Source organism: Pseudonaja textilis, chromosome 3, assembly GCF_049901715.1.
Source record: "Pseudonaja textilis isolate UNSWEBS1 chromosome 3, rPseTex1.2, whole genome shotgun sequence".
Lineage (NCBI taxonomy): Eukaryota > Metazoa > Chordata > Lepidosauria > Squamata > Elapidae > Pseudonaja > Pseudonaja textilis.
In genome coordinates this window covers 102,840,250-102,863,743 of record NC_141992.1, presented here as the reverse complement: position 1 = coordinate 102,863,743, position 23,494 = coordinate 102,840,250, and the positions used below count along the sequence as shown (strand labels likewise).

Below are 23,494 nucleotides of genomic sequence, written 5' to 3'. Positions count from 1 at the left end.
CTTTCTTCCATTTCATCCTAGGAGACCAGCCCAAGACAGCTTGGTTCGAAGCAAGGAACTCTCCCATTGAGCAGGATGGGGGATGACCTCTGTGAATTGAACTACTGCCCTTTTGCCTGTGCTTGTTCACAGAATTCTTTGGCAGCTAACAGATCAAAATTAAGCTGAACTCTCATTTTTCTTCTGTTTTCTGGCTTTGGGGAGGGGAGGGGAGGAGAGGAGCAGAAGTTAAGGTTTAATGATGTTGGAAGCCCAACCCACCTCACAGGAAAATAGGAGGATGAAGTCTCTCTGTGCTACTTATAAAAATAATGAAGTCAGGAAATAAATAAATCGGAAACTATTTGCATATGCATATGAACATTCCTGAGATTGGGAATTTAACCCAAGTAATATTAGTAAAGCAAAAACATTTTATTTAAAGTAAATACACTCCAGAAATTTAACACTTAGCTAAATACAATGTATCAGGAGGAAATCCAAACAACATATGCTCACTGTGTGCATGTCTGGAAAAAGAGGCAGAACAAGCAACTTCAGATTAGTACTTTCTTAGACAAGGAGAAACCAAAATGGACAGATTTTTTTGTCCTAACTTTCAAGTTTCTGCTTGTGTGTGTCATAAAAAGACCCCAGGTGTCTATCATTACCAGTTGTTAAAAACATTTTAGATTATGAACCTATAGTGCACTTGCCAAAGAGCTCATTTTTCTGAGTGTGCACTAACTCATGTGTTTGTATTCAGGATATTCAATGTTACTCACATTACTCACAGTTACTCACAGCCTAAGGAACAGCACAGAAATGAATCTCACCTACCGAGGTTTCTGCACTCACATCACCATATGATTCAGACTTTGGTTCAACTGCCATTTCAGCTGCTAAAATCCTTTCCACAGGCATATCCTCAAGACTCCCACCATTGCTGCTTGTAGATTCCACTTCATTCTCACTCCGCTCTCTGCTTCTTTGCCTCTCTTCTTGAACCGCTTAGCGCACAAAAAAAGATCCACAAGAATTTTGACACACTCCACTCTGTGTCCCAAAATGTTATCCTATAATTATACTGTGACTTTCTTACATTTTCTCTGACTCCCACCCATCAGCAGGGTGCTTAAGTTCAGGACAGGGTTTTCTCCTTCCTTAGATTCTTTTCTATGTTCAGTTATTCTAGTAAGACTTTCCTAAGCAATGACTGTGCAGATTTTTTTTTCCTGCCTAAATGCAGGACCTTACTTTTCTCAACACTGAATTGCATTTTGTTGGCTAGGCCCCAATATCCAAATCTGTCAAGATTCTTCTGAATATTGAGTCTAGCTTCCAAAGTTTTAGCTATTCTCCCCAGCTTGGTGTCATTTGCAAATTTGATGAGTTCCCCTTTTATTCCCCCATCTAGATCATTTATGAAGTATCAAGTTTGAAAAATGCTTAAGCTTCTTGAGACTATTACTGCTTTTCAACTTGCCAAAAAACTGGGGGGAGGGAAGGGCGAGATGAAATGTGGAGGCTAAAATCTTCAACTGTGAGAGTCAAGGACACTTCTGCAAGTGTCAGCCAAGACATGGACTGTTATCAAAACAAAAGGCTGATTCTTAATTGGACAATGTAACCAGTTCTGTGGGAGGAGGGGATGAAACTCATTTTTAACTATTCAGGGTTGCGTGGGAAAATTTAGAGTTGGTTTGGCTTTCTTCAGTGCTGAAATGATGTACTCAATAAAGTCTTGCTTTGGGGGTTTTAAAATTCCTGAAGATACCTGCTTTTATTGGGTCAGTTAGTCATACGGTTGACAGGAAGATGGTGAAGAGTACCAGGCCAAGGACAGAATGTTGAGGTACTCTACTAAATCCTTCCCTCTATGTAAATGTAGTTCTGTTCAGGGCTACACATTGAGTATGGTTTGTTAGCCAGTTACAAATCCATTGATGGTGATGCTATCTATACCAGTGGTCGCCAACCGGTGAGCCGTGAGAAAATTTTGGTGGACCTCAGAGAAATGTCACCCCCAGAGCACCGCCCCCAAAGCAATTAATCCAGGCTGCACAGAAACACAAGGCTGCGCCACCCACATGGCCCCTGGGAACCCTCCCTGCCCACTCACTCCTTACTCAGTAAACTTGCCTGCTAAATTTCTGTTTTTTCTTTTTCCGACCATCAGGTGTTCTGCTGTGCCAGGAGATTTAGATTAGCTAGAAAGCAGGAAATGGTTGGATTTCTTTCTTTCTAGTTAGGCTTTAGATCTTCGGCTCTGCTTTAAAATACAGCCGAACCTCCCTTAGGACTGAAGGTTCTGTTATTCAGTGCAGACTCATGGCAAGCAAATTTGAGAGACTGAGCTAGCCGATGGCAGATAGATAGATCACTGAATGATTCTGTGAGCAACTCAACCTGCCTGCCTGCTTTGCCTGATTTTGGATAAAAGTTGTTCTTTTCTTAATAAAAAAATTCAATATTTACATACATGGTGTGTTGTGAGTTAATTTAGTGAGTTTGCTTGCAAGCAAATTTTATGTGACAGACTGAGCTAGCCAATGGCAGATAGATAGATTTCTGAATGAATCTGTGATTCTGTGAGCAACTCAATCTGCCTGCCTGCTTTGCCTGATTTTGGGTAACAGTTGCTCTTTTTTTATAAAAAATTCAATGTTTATATAAATAGTTATAATATTTACATACAAGCCATGCCCAGCTAGTCATATGACCACCAAGTCACACCCACAAATTAGGCCACACCCACAGAAATAGTTAGTGGTCCCTGGGATCTAAAATTATGAATTTGGTGGTCCCTGAGGTCCAAAAGGTTGGTGACCCCTGATCTATACCATATTTTTCTAACTTACCAAGAAGTAGGTTGTATTCTAGTTCTGTTCTAGTTATAAGCATCTTTTTGTTAATGGTGGTTTGTTCTTTGGGCTTGCTGTTTGGCATCCAAATGTTTCATTGCCAGGCTAGGCAACATCTTCAGTGGGATTTTGGCTGAAGAGTCCTGTCTCAATTTCCCTTTGCTTTTATCTATCCTGAGTGGTGATGTGGTTGGTTGGTCACATGACTGGATGGTCATGTCATGTGAAGGTCACCAAGTGAGGAGGTGGTTGGTGCTGTAATTGGTTAGTTGTCCAATTAATCTGGCTCCTAGGCTGATTCCAGATTAATATATTTGTTGAGTGGCCTATTTGTTGAATACCAGGCTTTGACAATTTGCGTGCATGGCATGTGGTGGCATGGCCAATGATTTTTGTTCCATCCCAGTTGAATTGGTGTTGCTTGGTGTCACTTTGGGTCAAGATCAGGGATTTGCAGTCATGCCGGTTGGCTGCTAGTCAGGATTCTTGTTTTTAGTTGTCATCCTGTTTGTCCAACATAGATGGTCATAGCTGTTGCATTTGATCTTGTGGATTATGTTGCTATTCCCTTCCTTCAGTCCTTGGTTTTCTTCCTTTCTTGTCCTTGGTTCTGTACAGCTCTTGTTGGAATGTTGATGTTGGTTTGTGAGCCATTATTATTCCCAATGGTTGTAGAATTCTGACCAGATATTGCTTTTCCATGGAATTCTTCTTAACCTCCTTCTTAGTTTTTTGAGTTGATTCTGCTTGCTGCAGGGTGTCTCCTAGTTGATGTCAGGGTAGTTAAAGTCCCCCCACAGTAATATGTTTTCTGCACACCTTATTTAACTGATCAGCAAAACATTCATCTATTTCCTCTGCTGGGTTAGGTGGCCTGTTCTATACACCTGCTATAACCCACTCCCTCCCCCACCCTCTCTCTCCTTGAGGAAGTGACAGTTTAGGAAAAAACCCACATCAATTTAATACTTGGAAAATCTCTTTATAACTAGTGCCCTGTTTGGATAGAGTTTTAATTTATGAATTGCATCTTGTTTTCTTTCACTTACTGTGACTGCCACAGTCGCACTTCAGAACACATTCTCCTATATTCTTCAAAATGGCAGATCATCAAACGTACAGAGTAAACTGCATAGCAGTGGCCTGACTTTCAGCTGTTGGAGAATTGATTCATCTATTCCAGACGAAGAACAAAAACAATGGGGCTATGTTTCTTCTGATGTAATTAAGGATGGTTTGTGTATGCATATCTTAGTAAAGTATATACTAAGTATATACTTAGTATATACCATATGTTCATATATGTGTATGAATGTGTATATCTTAGTAACATACCTTCTCTTTTCATGCCTGTTGCTAGACATTTCTGATAGCGGCAATACTGGCAACGGTTTCGCTGACGCTTGTCGATCAGACAGTCTTTATTATCTCGACATGTGTAGACAAGGTCCTTTCTTACTGTCCGCTTAAAGAATCCTTTGCAGCCTTCACAACTGTACACCCCATAGTGCTTCCCTAACAATACAGCAACATACATCAGCACATTCCAATTGGGATATATTTAAACGTTTTCTGCACTTTTGAGTTGGGACATTCAAATTATATGTGACAGAACCACTCAATATGCCTGAGAAGTCTAAGAAAACTGTATAGGAAACAGACCAGACTGTGATACAGAATACTGTGAAGAACCCAGATGTGGATCAGAATAGCAGCCAACCAGGGAAAGGGGTGTAATTACATGAGGCATGGGTGTTTTACCACTGCAAGAGTGGTTAATCCCTCTCATCAGCTCATAAAAGCTGAAAATTTGGCCCCAAATAAAACAATAGTCCAATGTTCTCAAAAGCTATACATTAAAAATGATTTTGACCTGAACGAAGAAACAAAGAGATACTTCCTGCATGACCAACTGAAAGTGCTATACAGAGGGAAGAATCCTGAGGCACTATTATATCATAATAGTTATTTAATACTTCCCAGACAGTCCCCTTGACATGCAAGCTGTGGGTACCTGATGATCTGTCTCCACAAATTGCGCAGACATGCTTTGTCAGGGATCCTGGACTTGGGGATGAATAATTCATTGCTCCCATCTGTTGGAAATTTGGCAAAGGCTTTGTATCTTCAGAGGTTCCAGCACCATTCACGATACTGGACTAAAAGGGAGAAAAAAGCAAAATGGGTTACACAACCTCAGATTGATCTGTGATCCAATATTCAGGACAGGACAGAAGAAATTGTCTTCTGTTGGTATTTCCATATGAGAGCAGAACATGTGAGCATCATACTTTCTGTGATCAAGCAGACTCCATTCACAAAGTATTTGTTAACATAAGTTTAGAAAATAACCACCATAACCCGGCAACTCACGGAACAATGTGGGATTGAAAGGGGTGGGACAGGGGGCAAAAGAAAAGAAGTATATTATTTTTTTGCTGATTCATATAAATCCTAAATGTGTCTGTGTGATAATAGAACACAGGGGCAGGGGTTGCTTGGTTCTGCCAGATTTTAGTAACACTGATATGACATGATATATATTCTAAAAATCCAGACAAATAAACATGAATAAGACCAGAGAGTTTTTATTTGTCCCAGAAAGAGGTTGAACAACTGGTTCTGTGGTGCAGCTGTAACATTCTGGAGCTAAACATGTTTAAAACAGTAAAGATGAGAGTGGATTTTAAGAGGACCTCTTCTATTCTACTACCTCTTACCATATTAGATAGCACAGGATCAGCAACAGAGTTCTTCAAATTTTTGGGTTCTATAATCTCCCAGGACTTGAAATGGACACTTAACATTAAAACCATAATTAAAAAGGCACAACAAAGAATGCTCTTCCTACATCAACTCAGGAAGTTCATACTGCCCCTGTTATGTGGCAGGGGCCTATCAGTGGTGGGATTCAGTTTTTTTTTTACTACCGGTTCTGTGGGCGTGGCTTGGTGGGCGTGGCAGGAGAAGGATACTGTAAAATCTCCAGTCAGAGGTGGTATTTGCAAGTTTTTCCAAACTACTCAAAATTTCCGCTACCGGTTCTCCAGAACTAGTCAGAACCTGCTGAATACCACCTCTGGTGCCTATCTGTTTGAATTCTAAACTCACAGAGCAATTTAACTTCTTCATTTTCTATGACTTTATTTTATGGTCCCACCAATTCTTGCTTTCAGGCAAATGATATTTCTTGTAGATTTTCCATTGCATCGTTGTTGCTACTTTGTCATGCTTCTGCTTGTAGTCAGTCTGTACCATCTTCTTGCAACACTTTACCAGGTGGTCCACTGTTTCTTTAGCTTCTTTGCATAGGCAGCACTTACTGTCTGTTACTGTCTTCTCAATTCTGGTTTTGTATGCATTTGTCCTTAAGGCTTGGTCTTGTGCAGCCAGAATTAGTCCTTCGGTCTCTTTCTTTAACTTTCCTGCTCTTAAACATTGCCAGGTCTTGTTATTTAATACTTCCCAGACAGTCCCCTTGACATGCAAGCTGTGGGTACCTGATGATCTGTCTCTAACCTCTCTCAGGCTCTCACCATTGACCTGCAACTGCCATCGATCTTTGCTATTTGATTATCTAGTCATGTGGCAGAGAGTTGAATGCCTTTTTGTAGTCAATCCAAGCTACATTCAGGTTGGTCTTCCTTCTCTTGCAGTTTTCCAAAGTCATTTTGTCAATTAGGAGTTGATCTTTTGTTCCTCTGCTATTGGGGCAGTTTCCTTTCTGCTCAGGTGGAAAGAGATTGTTTTCAACTAGATACTGTTGGACTGCATCAGCTACTACACCGGTTAATAATTTGAAAGTTGTTGGTAAGCAGTTAATTGGCCTGTAGTTGCCTGGTGCTGTCCCTTTTGCTGGATCTTTCATTATCAGGTAGGTTCTGCCAGATATAAGCCACTCTTCAACTTCACCTCATTGTAGTACGTTGTTACATTGTTTGGTAATGAATGGATATAGACCTGTTAGATGTTTCAAGCAAAAAACATGCAGTTCATCTTCACCTAGTGCTGACCAATTCTTGATCTTCCTTTCTCTTTTCTGTACCATTTCGGCTGTTATTACTAGTTCTTTCATTTCAACTTCTTTTTTATTCTTATCCACATATTTTAACCAAGCTGCATATTTCTTTGAGTTATCCCATATTTGCACCCAGAACTGCACTGTTTCTTCCATATCAGGTACTGACTGATTCACTACAGTTTCTCCATTGATGGATTGGTAGAAACGTTTCTGATTGGATTGAAATTGGAGGTTCTGCCTATAATTTCAATTTAAATTTTGTATCTGCTTATCTTCTTGGCTATTGCTGTTATTTGCTGTTTTATTATTTCCAGTGCTTCCTTGTTTCTCAGAGGTATTTCTTGGTTAGGTATTCTTTAGTCTTCTTGTTCTTCAGCTTCCTTTCTTTCATCTGTTCTACCTTGTTTGCATCTGATCTCAACTTGCTGTTCTTATTTTCCAGTGTAATCTTCCATTTTTGTGGTGCAATGTTTGGTTTTTTTTTCTTCTCTGTTGATTTTGCATCCAAGATATTCAGTTATAACTACAACGTACTATACATTAATTGGTTTGTTTCATTCAGTGAGTTGGTGTTTAGACTTGGTATTGCAGTATTTGCATCTTTTAATTTCTCCTTATTTCTAAGTTGGATCTTTTTATGAGAAGCTTCCACACATGCAGAAGGTAGACTGTTTTGACAGTGTGCAGATCTTACCTTCCCAATTAATTGTAATTCTTTAGATACAAGAATTATAATTATATTGAGTCAAATTACAAGCATTATAATAATTAAATGTATTTATATTTAAATAAAATCTTGGTAACTGAAACTTTTACCCATTATTTCTGGTCCAACTTTCTTTGGCAGTGGAAAATAGTTTCTGACCATGTGACCATGACACAGTAGTGATTGGTCTCATTCGAGACAATGACGAATCTGCATACAGACAGGAGGTTATATAACTTGCCTCATGGTGTAGAAATGGAAAAATATAATAGCTAATGATTGAAATTAGCAAATTTAATAAAAGTACTACTGTATATTCAACAAAGAAAGTTAAAGTTAAGGAAGGAGTGGACAGTGAAAAAGGCTCAAGTGTACCACCTGATGGTACAGGAAAACTTCCATGATTTTTTTTTTTTAAGTGTTTGGTCTTTCTAAGAAATTAGACCTTGGAACTTAAAAGAAAGTAAAAGAAACTCCATTATAAAAAATAAAAACCCTGGAAAGTGACATTAGAATACTACAAAGGGGAAGATATTTGAAAATATTGGCATAGAACCACCCAGTGAGTGTGGGAAACAGTTGGCAAAGGGGCACTTGAAAATTTGGAACAAAGATTTAAGGACATTGATTGTTGAAAATAAACTTAAAAGATACTGGCTGAAATAATGTACTGGACTTGGGGACTGAATACATCAATTAGGGAAGAGGAAAAGAAAAAAGGAGAAGATACAATGGAGGAATTATTTGTTGAAATGAGAACGGACTTGCAAGACATAAGGGAAATGATGAAAACTAGATTTGAAATGTGTAATTATGTATTACAGAAATTAGAAATGGTGACCCAGCATGTAGAAGAAGAATGCAAACCAGAAGGAGAGGAGTTTAACAAAGAAGAAGCCAGCTTTGAAGAAGAAAAGGGATCAACAATTACTTAAGCAGGGGTGGAAAGGAATTAAAATTAAAAATGTGATTAAAAATCTGATGTGATAATAAAAGGGAAAATGGTTTGGAAAATGGAAAAAAAGGGGAGGAAAAAAGCTGATAAGGGAATTTCAAAAGAAAAATCAAAAGAGGGAGGGAGAAAAAGTTAATAATTGGAGTGAGAAATGGAGAGGAATAAGAATGGGGGAAAGGGTAATTAAAAGAAAGGACCAGAAAATAAAAAGAAACAGGAAGCAAACGAAGATGAAAAGGAACTACAGTATATTGTTAAAAGAGCGAGAGACAATGGATGAAATTTAAAAAAGAGAATAGGAAAGAGATTCTGCAAGGTAATAAGGTGTGATATAAATGATTAAGTATAGAAAATAGATAAGTATGTAACTGATGTGATTTTTTTCCTTTTAGTTTCTTTCTTTTTTTGTTTCTCTTTCTTGTTATTAAAGAATTATTGCTATACTAGACATGGAATTTAATGAAATAAATATGGAATTGGGAATTTATAACAAAAATATCATATGTAGATGATTAACAATGTATAAGAAAATGGGGGAAAGATGAAATGAGAACTATTATGGAAGGTGTCAGATCCGTGTATCTGTCATTTCTTCAGTGGAAGAAGAAAAGGTGGGGGGAGACTGATAAAGAAATCCTTTCTTGATGTAACCTGAATATATTTAATCTTATATCGAATTTGTATAACCCACACATGATACAATGGAGGGAGAAAAGCCAGATGGCCAGAACCTATCACCTCTGAGAGGCACAGCCAGGAGGTGGGAAGACCATAAAAATTCCACAGTGAGATGTGTCCTGGAAATCTCTGGAAAAGTTCGTTCTAAAAAGGGAGTGGGGGGAAATTAGGTATGCCCTGGGAAACAGTGAAAAAGATCGTTTCTACAGAAAGGGCAGGGGGAATTGACATACTGGGTTTTGTTTCACTAAATACACATCGAGATAAGGGGAGAGGTTCTAAACTCCCTTATCTATCCCTGTATGCCTGAGGGACCTTAGAAGCTGCTTTGAACTCCTACATGAATTGTCTCATTTCAATAAAGGACTCCTTTTGATAAGTTTGGTTTTCAGAAGTTCATTCTTGTTAATTGAATGGGAAAGTTCTGTAGCCTGACAGAAGGATTGATATCAGTTGCTATAATTAATTGATTAGACTAATATTTTTGTAATGCATAGATGATTGATAAGGTGATTGAGAAAATGTAATGCAGAATCTGACAAAAAAAGTAGATTTTATATGTGTGTGTGTGTGTGTGTGTGTGTGTTATAGTAATTAGGGAGATGGTATTAAGGTAGACTGAAGGTGGCTGGTTTGAATTAATAATCAGAGGGGACAATTTTGAATTAAACTAAGGATTGATAAAATTGCAAATATGACAGATAAAGGTAATTTGGGAAATGAATATAGAAATGAGATGAGAATTTTAAATAACATTGTAAAATAAGATATGGGAATAGTCTAACAAGTGAAATAAGTTATAATATGAATTGGAATTGGATAAGTTTAATACTTAATACTAATGAGGTTAATGTGATAGGAAATTGAACAAACACAATGACTAGGTAAATATGGTCATGTTTGTATTGTATTGAAACCTGGAACCATACTGCTTGCCAAATGAGATTTTTTTTATTTAAAAAAAATGAGGAGGAAATTGAATAATGAAATCATTAGGTATATCTAACTGATATGATGGTTGGCATTAGGAGAGAGTACTGAAATGTTGAAAATAAGCAAGGAAGGATTTTGACTTAATATGAATGTGGATATTAAGAGATTATTAAGCTTGCTTATACTAAAATGTATGATATGTTGATGCCACACAGTTAATGTATTGTTGTGTATGTGTAGATTGAAATAAAAAACTTTTATTTAAAAAAAGAATTGGAATTTCTAGATCACTGAGGTTGGCAGCAGCCCCAATCTTCTGCATGTGACTATGGTATGTTCCATACCCTGTACACACTTTCCTATCAACAGTGGTGGAACTAGGGGTTCCTTCCATTTTCTATCTGCTTCTTTTAAATAAAGGAATATTTAAAAAAAAAGATAGGGTTGAGGAAAAACTGTACTATCCTTCTGACATGGAAACAGAGATTTATTCTGTCTATTAATTAAGCAAGTTAACTTGCTTGCAATCAGTCTGACTGATGGCAGAAAAGTGGAGGAGACCAGAAGATGGCAGAGCAGCACCACTAGTAGGAACTTGCATTCCATACCTTCCCTCAGGCTCTCTGGCAGTGAGTAGGGCAGTAGTAGCTCCTTGTGGACTGGTTCTATTTGCTTTGAGTAGAGGAGGAAGAGCTCTACATTTCCTCCATCCCAGAAAGAAGCTCAGTATAATCCATCCCTGACTGGCAGCTTCTTCTGGTTGTTGTTTTTTGAAATGTAACTAAATTAAGGCCCTTTCATATAAACAATTTCATAGAAAGTGGCTTTGGACCTCTATGATTTCACAACGTTGGCAGAGCTGATTTATTTCCTTCTCAACTGTCTTATATTTCAAATTATAACAAATTATAACAAACTAGTCTTTCTTTGAAAGGCTGGACTCTATGTAAGCAATCAATTTCCTTCTTTGCAGAAACTCTTTCAGAGAAAAGTTAGCTTCATAGCTTTGTAGTATTTTCCTTCTCTAAGTCCAAAGGCAGTATGGAGCAGGACAGTAATTCTTTCACTGGCAAAAGAAAAATGGCATTTATTACACCCTAAATAGTTTTGAAGGCTTGAGTGTAGAAACTATGGTAGTGTGTTTCCTTAGGACATCAGGTGTCATATATATACATAGCAGATGAGAGATACAGAACTACTCTGTATGGCAACAAGGAGAAAGCCACTGAAGCACTTTTAAACATTATTGCAAATGATCAATATAATATGCCTGTAAATATATAAACTAATCTTCCTTAAAGAGGAACTTTTTATTGAGAGAGAAAGAATATAATTGACCAGCCTCAATATGTGAAAAATCAAGACAGAGATAGAAAATTTTAAATAGCTACTAACTGAATCTATTTTAGTTGACTATGGACTCCTGCTTTCTTTTTGCACTAATTTTAGGATGCATTTCAATACTTTTAAAAAGAAAGAAGAGGAGGCTCAATTTTGTTCCACTTATATTGTATTTCCAAATTCTAATATATAGGGTGTTGGTGTTTCCTTAAAAAAATATTGGTTCCTGCATGCTAAGTTCAATGATATATGACATTTGGGACAGCAGCTTGAATCCAAATCCATTAGCTGGCTGCTTGCTAATCCCTTAGGACCAGCTGCCTCATCCCATTAGCAGAAAAGCAAATGTAGCACACTTCTTTGAACTTACTCAACACGACAGCTTGGCATTACAATCTTGTTCTGAAAGCCATTTCATGACAACTAGGAGGACGTAAATTTGGTAAACAGAATTGGGGTTGTTTTTGTTTGACTGAGTATCTTCCACACACAAGTGATCCAGCACTGGGAAGAACAGGACCAAGAAAAATGAATATATGCTATGCTATCAAAACAGCATAAAAATAAGTTATGTCAATGCTAGAAAGAACCACCTCAGGGAAGGGCTCTTAATTTTTGTCAGAAGAGTTCTGTTGAGATAAGTTCCCTTAGGAAGCTGCATTTTAATTCAACAGGGTTTCTGAAACTGAACGAAAATAAAAATATATTGACTAATCATTTTCTTTTCCCTTAAAAAAACTTCATTCAACTTCTGCCTGTGGTTGAATTATCACCAATCATTTGATTACACATTACAAAAATTTGCATTGCATCATTGGTGAATATTTATTTTTAGTTACATTTACAATTTTTACTTTTCTCTTCCTCAGGGTGGGCGGGCAGGGGAAGGACAATAGATACTCAGAAGACAAAAATGAATGTTCCATAGGTCAGAAGTACGCAGTCTACATTTATTTATTTATTCAATTTCTGTAGCTCAACCAGGTAACTCTGAGTGGCTTAGAATTCTAAAATTAAATTTTTAAATTTAAACAATTTAAAAAGCACTAAAACAATAAATATATATATAAAATAAATAAGTACAAACAGCAGTCAGGATGATTAATCAACTAATAGTAAAGCCTGTTACTTGGCTCTATGATTAATTGATTAATCAACTAATATTAGTTTAGCCCAAGATCTTAGCTGAATCTCTGTTTACAAAAATAATTTTATTGTGAGCTACATAAGAGAAGGTAACATATAAATTAATCCAGAGAAGTAAATAAGTAAATTAATTAACTATGTGCCTATTAGCATGCAAAAGGTAACTTCAAAAAATAAAACCTTTGAGTGAGGATAGTTAAAGAATAGTTCCACTCTTTTCCTACTTATCATTTCTCCTTTTTTATTGCACAAAATGTTGAGAAATCAATTATCCTTTAGAAAACACATTCCTTAGAAATAAAAGGTAATTTTCAGCAGAAAGATGCAGGAATGGACACTGATTTGACCCACTCTATACTCTATGAGTCTTCAACCAAATTGTTCTACAAAGCAACTATTAGGATATTGCTACATGGAATCCCATAAAAGATTAAATGCCACCTCAGGCTTTAAAGCTGGGGGACTTCAGGTGGCCTAAAGGACAGAAAAAATCTGGTCTTCAGTGGCAGAAGCAGTTACATAGAATTGACTGGATTGTCAGTTGGGAAGTCAGATTTATTTAACAATTGCATAATTCACTTAACAACTGCAGTTAACAACTATGACAAAAGAGGTCATAAAATGGGGCATAACTCACTTAAGAACCGCTTTGATTAGCAACAGAAATGTTGGGCTCAGTTGTTGTCATATGTTGAAGACTACCTGTATAGCTAGACATTGTTTCCCATGGCCAGTCGGGATCAGGAAACAGACCATTTGGCATAGTTGAGAGTGTCACAACTTTTGATCTTAACCCTTGGTCCCCATTCTGAAAAGCATCTGTATTCCTAGTTATTTTTTGTCATTCAACACCTGTGAAAGAAATGCCTTTAAAAATTAAGAGCCTTGATAAATAGTGGGTAAGAAAAAGACAGAACCTGTATTCCAGTATAAAAGCTTCTTTAACTGCTATTGCTATTTTTTATTTCCAGACTGTATAACTTTGTATTGATGTAACCTATAGAAATATAAGCACAAGGCAGGCTTTAATCTAGAACAGAAAAAGAACATTTACATCTTTATTTTAGAAAAAGGAAAGAACTCATAGATAGAAATAACTCCACACATGGATTAAATTTATGTTGAAGATATGAAATAATAAAAATGCTGATTTTATTATACTAAACAGAAATTATGAGAGTTGGTGCCTACCTGTGGGCTGCTATGCACAGCAAAACTCATGTCTGGTGGAGAAGTCAAAGGAACAGCATGGGATGCAATGGGGCTCGTGATTCTCCTAAGTGGACAGCCTGTTGTACTGCTGGACCCTATGGAGTTTGTGGGGATGGACAGAATCTCTGATGCACCAAGAGATGCTTCCAGATAGTTGGATTTGCTGTTTATAACAGAGTTCCCGTTTGGTGGCAGATTTCCACGTACAGACCTGGTATGAACTGGGAAACCTGAAAGAAGAAAGAAAGAGGGTAACTCACAGGGAAGACGAGAGCATATTTCCCATATAAAATGTTCTCTCATTCCTTAAGTAGGGATAAGTTCATGAGCAGAAGTATAGGGTTTAGTTTCCTTTTGGGAAAAAATAGGATGCTGGAGACTTCTGTCACCCTTGTCTCTTCCGGGCAACCTCTCGTGTGCCATTTCTGGCACGCACGCCATAGGTTCACCATCACGGATATATAGTATCTTCTTTGCTGACCTAATAAAACTTTTTTTAAAGTAAGCCTTCTGTGCTATTTACATTCCATCTAGTACTAAGCTAAAGAATTAGGTAAGGCTCTCAGGGAAGGCATGGTGGTTATATCTTCTGTTGCTCATGCTTGCTGGAAGAACTTAAGAGAGAAGGAAAAACAGATGAAGACATAGAACATAGTCTTTCCATGTGCGAAATTAAACCTGCCTAGACTCCAGAGTCCATTGACTCTGACAAATGTTTTTAATGTGATTTAGCAAGCTGAGCCTTTCTTACCTTTTCTTATACATATTCTCTTTAAATCAGATTTGACTCTTATCTCCAGTAAAAACACAATCAAAGGAACAATTCCTACAGTAGATTAATAGGTGGGTAGGACAGAAAGAGAGATGAATGTGCCCAATTTGACTTGTATTTATTCACCAGGAAAAGAATCAGGCCAGGTCTAACCTTCCTGTTAAGCGTCTTTGGGGGGATAAATTCAATGAAATAATTGTGCACTGTTTCATGTTAAGATGCAGTGAATTAATCCTTTCTATGTTCTTTAGGATATCAGATAAAAATCCTCCAAATAACTTCTTAGTTGTCCTTAATGTGGTGTGGCTTTTACTGCATTTCTATAGTGTATTTCATATAATATAGTATATAATTTTGGTATATATTGTTAGATAGGAAAGAAAGGAGTGTACTCTAACACTAACATATTTTAATAGTCATGCTTGACCTCTGCATGAAACTCTTCCATGTAAGCAACAGCTTAAGAATTATGTAAAGGCGACTTGTACACATGCACAAATGCACAAACATACAAACACATCTACACACAACCATACATGCCTACTTCTCACAAGCACTAATATACAAACACTGAAGGCATGGGCAGCCAATGTTCTATGTTTCTTTTGTCATATTTCATATAAATATCTTCGGAAACATTCTGTATCTAAGATTTTAAATTATGGGAATTGCAAAGTGATTTTTATTCTTTGAAGTTGATAAAACATTGCATGGCCCTTGTACAGTGTTCAAATGTCTAGGGCTCAAGATTACCATTCAGACTAACTCTCCAAGGAAGAAGAGAGGTTTCACAGTTGTCTGCCATTACCAGAGTGTGGCGTTTAACACAAGTGGTTTTTACTGTGGCTTAGCACCTCTTCAGCTTTTCCCTTTCCCCATGAAGATGCCCAAGGGGCAGCAATGCTTGCTTGGTTCTGGGAGCTGTGAGGACACTCTACAGAGGTGCCAAGACCAAGCAAGCAGGCCAAAAACCTATTCAGTTTGGCACTGCAATCTTCCTTCCTTCCTTCATTCCATTTCTATAACCACCCAACATATCCAAGCTTACACAGATAACAGATAATCAGAGTTGGAAGGGACCTTGTAGGTCATCTAGTCCAACCCCCTGCCCAAGCAGAAGACCCTACACCATTTCTGACAAATGGCAGTCCATTCTCTTCTTGAAAGTCTCAAGTGATGGTGCTCCCACAACTTCCGAGGGCTAAGCTGTTCCATTGGTTGATTGTTCTCATGGTCAGAAAGTTTCTCCTTATTTCCAGGTTAAATCTCTCCTTGTTCAGTTTCCATCCATTATTCCTTGTCTGGCCTACAGGTGCTTTAGAAAATAGCTTGACTCCTTCCTCTCTGTGGCAGCCCCTCAAATATTGGAAGACTGCTATCATGTCTCCCCTAGTCCTTCTCTTCACTAGATTAGCCATATCCAGTTCCTGTAACCGTTCTTCATATATTTTAGTCTCCAGTCCCCTAATCATCCTGGTTGCTTTTCTCTGTACTTTTTCTAGAGCCTCAACATCTTTTTTATAGTGTGGTGACCAAAAGTGGATGCTGTACTCTAGGTATGATCTTAGTTAGTTAGGCCTTATAGAGTGCTATTAGTACCTCATTTGATTGCATCCCTCTGTTAATGCAACTTCGGATTGCATTAGCTTTTTTGGCGGCTGCACACTGCTGGCTCATATTTAGCTGATTGTCCACTAAGACTCCAAAATCCCTGCTATTGAGCCTGGTTTCACTCAGTCTATATGTGTACCTTTGGTTTTTCTTGCCTAAGTGTAGGACTTTACTTTTCTCTACATTGAATTTCATTTTGTTAGATGCTACCCAGTGTTCTAGTCTTATATAATTAAAACAATCCCCTAAATAAACAAGTATCAACTGTAGACATGATGACACCAACACCAAACTGTTTTCAGGGAAAATGCCAAATGATCAACTTGGTTTTAGAAAAAGCCAAGGAACAGACAGTCATCATTGCTGATGCAACCAGGATATTTGAAAAAACCAAAGTGTGCCCCAAATAAATCAATATATACTTCATTGTACATATTGATTTCAGAGAGGCCTTGATCATATAAAGCTGTGGAATGTCCATAATAAAATAAGAATCCCATAATATCTCATTCTCCTTATGTGACACCTAAGCACAGGTGTGAAATCACAGACAGAATGTTCACAAAACAGACTAACTCCAGGTGGGCAAAGGAGTAACATAAAGTTTTGTAATCTCTCCCTGATTATTAAACACATATGCTGAATATTTATTGAATAAATTGGAGGCTATGGTTTTAAAATTGGAAAATATATTAATAAGCTGTACTATGCTGATGACATTATTCTCATAGCTGAAAATAGAAAAATGAACTCCAAGTTCTAGCAATGAAAGTCAATGGAAAAATTGAAGCTATGTTTCAATACAGTATATAGATCAAAAACTAATTGCAACAAATGAAGTAACCAACATTACAGTAGAAAGAATGGGGAAGGCCCTGAAATGATAGGTAGTTTCTGCCTTTTAGATGCAGACATCAATATAATCCTTTTTAAATACACCACTCTCTAATTAGATTGTCTATTGTGATTAACATATCAGTCTGAGTCAATTTCTTGCAGAATTTATCAGGTGAAACTGTTTCTCCTAGCTACCAGTTACTCATTACAATATTTAGTACAAACATTTCAAAAACCATGCTTTGTCTCACAAAGCTCCCAATGTTCACCACTGAAAAATAGTACTGGTATAATTTTATGTAACTTTTGTAATGTGGAAAACAGTCATTTGAAATGGTAATTAGCACTCCCTTATTGTAACTTTTCAGGTTTATAGTCTGAAGATGGATAAGACAGAATCAAGATAGCTGCTTAAGAATCAGTTACATGTTATGAAATATGCAGATCTGCCACCAATCTAAGCTATCTCCATACTTGACCCTCATAAAACTAAGAAGTGACAATGTCATTTTATTTTTGTTGTCCTTATTAACTGCATGTTGTCAATGCATCTTCCATTTTTGAGGAAGAAGGGGGAGAGTGACATAGTGCAGAACACAGTCCAAGTCTCACAATTATTAAGCTAACATTTTAGATCCAGCTTTGGGTCTAAATATAAAGATATATAAATGGAAATCTTTGATATTTCAGTTCAATAGTACATGTGTTCATTTCCATCTCTTACATGTATACAACGGTTAAACTTTTTTGAAGCAAGCAAGTTGCATACTCATACAGCCCATTATCCTATCTTGGTAAGTTTACTGAGGAGTGATACCACTATATGGCTACCCTACTTCAAGCTCGTAAGATTAAATACTGATCCATAAAAGATATAATTAAGATCTTTTCTTCTGATGTGTGTGCATCTGAGATAGAGAAATAGAGAAAGATGCATCCTATAAAATATGTGGCACCAATTTATCAGCGATCAACTATAGACACTATAAATGCTGAAAACAGTCTTACAAGTCTTAAAATAAAAGCAAGCAATGACTTTTATTTATGCATTTATGACAGCTATTTTACAGAATTCATATGGGATTTTAAACTCATGAATTCATCTGAAATTTAAAAAATAAACTCACAATGAACCAACTAAAAGAAGGGTTATGCATTCGCTTTTTTTAAAGGTCATCTCCTGAGCTCCAGTAATATAATGATGAAGGAGCATCTTTCCAATGAGAATGTATCTTGGTAGATGTAGGAACATCATTTTCTTTTCCTCAACATGAACATAAATCCAGTGCTTGTTCCCATCCTCCAATCTAGTGTTCATCTGCACACAAGCACCTAACTTACTATTTGTGTTGAAAATCTGAAATCCAGAACTGTGCATGATGTACTTACTCACAAAGTCTGTGTGAAATTTCATGAAGTGTGGCTGATCCCCGTACATGTTTAATCATCAATCCATCACCTCACTGGAACAGCAACAGTGCCTCCAGCTTCAAAAATCCTTAAAAATGTTTTCTTCTCATGATCAAACATGACCCAAAGACAGCAGTTTCCAGCAATTCCAGGGTAGAGCAGTCTCCTCAAGTGGAGAAGAAATTATGCGCAAGCAAATCCTTCTTAACCACAAGACAGCAATAGCAGCTGCTGGCTGGCTGGTTAGAAACAGTTGGAGCTGCTTTTCCCTCCTTCCCTCCCTCCCTCCCTCCCTCCCTCCCTTCCTTCTTCTCTTTGCTTGCAGCAAACTTAAAATCTCTTTCAAAGGGAGCTGGATTCTTGCTTTATGATATCCTGATAGCTGAATTCATTAGTGAGAAGACCAATCAGTGTATCACTTTACTGATATAGCTCTCAAATCAAAAGCTGGGGGATTAAGAGTGGGTTGGATATTATTCAGTGTGTTCGTTTTTAGAAAAGTTCAGTGCTTTGTGAAGTCAGTAACAATGACATATAAATAGCTATTTCTGTGCTGATCTCTGTGAGATATAAATTAGATAATATCAATTATCCAATAAGGAGTTTTTAAAATGTAAGATTGAGACATTGATTTGACATTGGCGTAATTTGATAGCTGGTGCTCTCTGTCTAATAACAAAACAACTGCAATTAACAAGTAAACCCTTTCCATTGCAATTTGCATCTGCATGCTTACAAGTGGCAGACCTGTTGAATTTGTTGATTAATTAGGTACCTTCAAGTTGGTGTTGATTCTTAGCAATCACTTAGATCTTCTTCAGACTGATTTGTCCACAACCTTGTCTCTCAACAATGCACTCCTCACCACTAAAATCAGGTTAGGACATCAAAGTGATTCCTTGAAAATGGTGAATATATGTTCAGGACCATATCATGCAAACTGGTTAGTCTCTTCTTCCACTTTACCTTAACCTAGAACTTGCAAAACATGGTGAGTACCATCCAACCTGAGGAACCTAGCATATGACACTGCATCATCAATCACTTTACCTTGTTTAGCCATGTGGTTTCTTTGTAAAACACAAGAGTGGTTTACAATTTGCTCCACCCACACAACGGAAATTGATGCCTTTGCTATTGTCATACTTCTGCTGCCCAAGACTGGTTTCTTCTTGCTTTAGTTGAGTAACTGGGGCCAGATATTTATTTATTTTATTAGTTTATAATATTCAATATAAAAATACAAAAGCAAATAATAAGAAAAATAGCGAAGGGAAAAGGGAATGAAAAAGTGTAGAAAAGAAGGGAAAAAGAAAGAAAAGGCATTGACTTCCAACTCCCTTTGGTGCAGTAGAATAAGATCAAAACTCAACTTTTTACTTTTATATAATAGTATAAACTAGCCATTTCTATAACAATAAACCTATCTAATCGGTATAGCCCAAAATCAAAGTTTCATTTTTTTCCACCTCAAGCACAAAGTCCAGAAGCCGTTTCCAAGTAGAAACAAAAGTAGATATATTTTTTTCTTTAATCAAAGCAGTCAAATTTAGCCATTTCTGCAGACTTCATCAACATTTGCAACCATTTGTCCATTGTGAGAATCAAAGTGTCTTTTCATTTTTGTGCATTAAAGTAATCTTGCTGCCATCAATATACACAACATCAAAGTTCCATTTTTTCTCCAAGTCTTTTTCCATTAAACCCCAAAAAGAGGTTTTGGTTTTATCTTTATATTCACTTTAAGAGTCTTCTGTATTAGTATATGAATCTTACTCCAATATTTCTTTCCTTTATCACATATCCACCATAAATGATAAAAAGTCCTTTCTTTAAATTTGCATTTCCAAGATTCATTTGAAATATCTTTATACATTATTGACAACTTGTCTGATGTTAAATACTTGACAATTTGTCAGATTTTCTATCCAAGGAAACTTTTGTAGAAAAAAAATGGTGGAGAAGCCAGACTGGGGGACTTATAATCAAATAATACTTTTACATTTTTGTGATCCTATCCTCAAGTGTAAGAAGGACATCTGTCATTGGTTTATATATTTACAACTACTCCAACCCCTTGTTCAAGATAGGAATTTTCATACCAGCATACCATCTGAAGTCCAATATTTTATTGAAAACCTCCAGTGATGGGACACCCAGGCAGACTGTTCCACTGCTTAGTAGCTGTCACAGTGAAGAGAGTTCTCCTTATTTTAAATTTGGATGTTTTTCTGATAAGCTTCTACATATTGGTTTTTAGCCTACCCTTGAAAGCCATGGAGAATAAATCTGCATCTTCTTCCCTGTGAAAACCCAACAATTATTTTAAAAATTGCTATCATATCTTCCCACATCCTTTTCTTTAAGCTAACTTTAAGATTATGTAAGATTTTGCTTTCAAGTTCTCTACCATCATTTTTGTTCTTCTTGGCACTCTTTCTTTTTGCAGAAAGTGGTTTGCCATTACTTCTTTCAGGATATTTTAGATTTCCCTGTCAGTCCATGGCCCTAGATTTCCTGATAGCCCCTCCTCCATTCAATTGCCCAGCACGTCCAGGGGTGGGATTCTATCAGTTTGCACCTATTTGCTAGAACCGGTTGTTAACATTCTAAGCAAATTGGAGAACTGGTTGTTAGAAGAAATTACTGGCCTAATCCTGTAAGGAAGGCAGGAAGGAAACATTCTGGTGTTGCTTATAGAAACTGCCTCTCAGTTAATCCTTATTACATTCTTGGCAGGACTAGACTTCCTGTCACAGGAACGTCTCTGGAGTTTTTTCCCCCTCCTTTGCTGGTACTTTGCTTGTGTGGAGTGACCATTCAAAGTTACAATGGCACTGAAAAAAGTGGCTTATGACCATTTTTCACACTTACAACTGTTGCAGCATCTCCACAGTCATGAGAGGCCAGGTGAGGAGATACGTGCCTCGATGTGAGTGATATTGAGTTGGCCACACCCAGCCAATAACACGACCACCAAGCCATGTCCACCCAGTCACATGACCACCAAGCCACACCCATCACCTAAGCCACATCCACAGAACCGGTTGTTAAAAAATTTGAATCCCACCCCTGAGCACGCCCATAGTTGACACTTCCTGGGTAAAAGGATATATTAAATACTATGTCCTTGATTATTTAGAAGAGCATCACTTAAAGGAAAGTGCTACTGTGCTACATGCTTGTGCCACTGAATTTGTTGTGAAAGCACAGAAACAAAATATAAGTGGGATAATAGATGCAGTCTGGGATTTATATGTCTGTTTTCACAGTTTGATTTCAGAGGAGCCTGCTTTTTCCTTCCACTTAACACACTTAGAATGTGGGTATTAAAGATGTACCTGCTGGGAACATTAATGAAATTAACCCCAGAAACCTAAGCAACCAATTTGATTACCAAGAGTGATATGTTAAACCATGACATCCTAAGAACACATGCAGAATACATTTGTCTCTGAGTACCCATCTGCTAAAGCATATCTTTACTAATAGAGCTCTTCCTATTTTACTCATCCTAGCTTAGAACAAAACTCTCAGGTATAAGTATTTAAATAAAATAACATGCTAGAGAGGTGTTAAACATTTCCTACCTTAGAAAATGTACTTCCAGAGCAATCTGTCCCCAGAAAGCAAACCAATTTACAGACTATTTAAACCTCAAAAGATCTTGAGTTATAATGCTAAGACCTTAATGAGACTGAACATTAATGAGTAGGGTCATTAAGTCATCTTAGACCGACTTAAGAATCTTCAACAGATGTACTTTATTGTAGGCACAGCTGCCTTTTTTTCCTTGAAAATTATCAGTCACTTTTGACATAGAGCAGGCAAAAAAGAAGGTAGCTTAATTGTTTTGTTTACTTGTGTTAGCAAAGTTTTCATTGCCTAGGACTGCTGTAACTCTACAGTGAGTCATAACAATGTTAGGATTCATTTTAGGACTCATATTATTATCTTAACATATTGCAATCACATAAAAATGAGGGTGAAAGAATGAAAACATTGGCCTGAAACTTAAAATTAAAAAACTATCATGGCATCCGGTCCCATCACTTCCTGGCCAATAGAAGTGGGGGTGGGGAATGGAAGCAGTGACAGATTTTATTTTACAGCATACAGAACAACAGAGTTGGAGGTCTTTTAGTCTAACCTCCTTCTCAAGTAGGAGAACCTATATAATTTTTGACAAATGGCTTCTTAAAGATCTCCAGTGGTATAACACATACAGCTTCTGAAGGCAAGCCTTTTCACTAGTTAATTATTCTCACCGTTAGGCAATGTATCCTTAGTTCTAGGTTGCTTCTCTCCTGAATTAGTTTCCATCAATTGCTTCTTGTCCTGCCTTCAGGTGCTTTGGAGAATAGCTTGACTCCCTCTTCTTTGTGGCAGCCCCTGAAATATTGGAACACTGCTATCCTGTCACCCCTGCTCCTTATTTTCACTACATTAGATGTACCCAATTCCTGAAACCATTTTTCATATGTTTTAGTCTTCAATCCCCTAATCATCTTTGTTGCTCTTCTATATGCTCTTTCTGGAGGCTTTTTTGGGGGTTCTGAGATCACTGTAGATAGTGACTGCAGCCATGAAATAAAAGACACTTGCTCCTTGGGAGGAAAACTATGGCAAACGTAGACTCATATTAAAAAGCAGGTACAAAACCTTGATGACAAAGGTCTGTATAGTTAAACCTATGGTTTTCCCAATAGTAATAAATGGCTCTGAGAGTTGGACCATAAGGAAGACTGATCACCAAAGAACTTTGATTGTTCTTTGGAAAGACAAATACTGAAGCTGAAGTTCAAATAGTTTGGTCACCAGAGGAGAAGAGAGAACTCATTGGAAAAGATCCCGATGTTGGGAAAAATTGAATGCAAAAGGAGAAGGGGACGGCTAAGGATGAGATGTTAGATAGTGTCATCAACACAATGGGCAGACTCCAGGAGACAGGGGAGGATGTGGTGGTGGGGGCATGCTGTGGTCCATAGAGTTGCAAAGTGTCAGACATGACTTAGTGACTGAACAACGA

General features: G+C 37.3%; 1 protein-coding gene across 4 annotated transcripts in view; it reads right to left on the bottom strand.

Annotated features, from left to right (window-relative positions):
• Window positions 1–22,125, bottom strand: part of RXRG (retinoid X receptor gamma) — a 37,557-nt gene extending 15,432 nt beyond the window's left edge. The window contains exons 1-5 of one of the 4 annotated variants that reach the window (XM_087930525.1): window positions 22,056–22,125; window positions 13,815–14,065; window positions 4,858–5,002; window positions 4,179–4,358; window positions 820–989 (exon numbers count right to left, since the gene is read on the bottom strand). In XM_087930525.1, coding sequence (XP_087786651.1) covers window positions 820–989; window positions 4,179–4,358; window positions 4,858–5,002; window positions 13,815–13,844 — 525 coding nt within the window. In that variant the 5' untranslated portion in view covers window positions 13,845–14,065; window positions 22,056–22,125. Of the gene's footprint in view, window positions 1–819; window positions 990–4,178; window positions 4,359–4,857; window positions 5,003–13,540; window positions 13,621–13,814; window positions 14,066–18,444; window positions 18,732–22,055 lie in introns of those variants that run through there. The other 3 variants (XM_026703414.2, XM_087930524.1, XM_087930526.1) reach the window with 3 other exon arrangements.
• Between the last annotated feature and the right edge of the window lie 1,369 nt (window positions 22,126–23,494).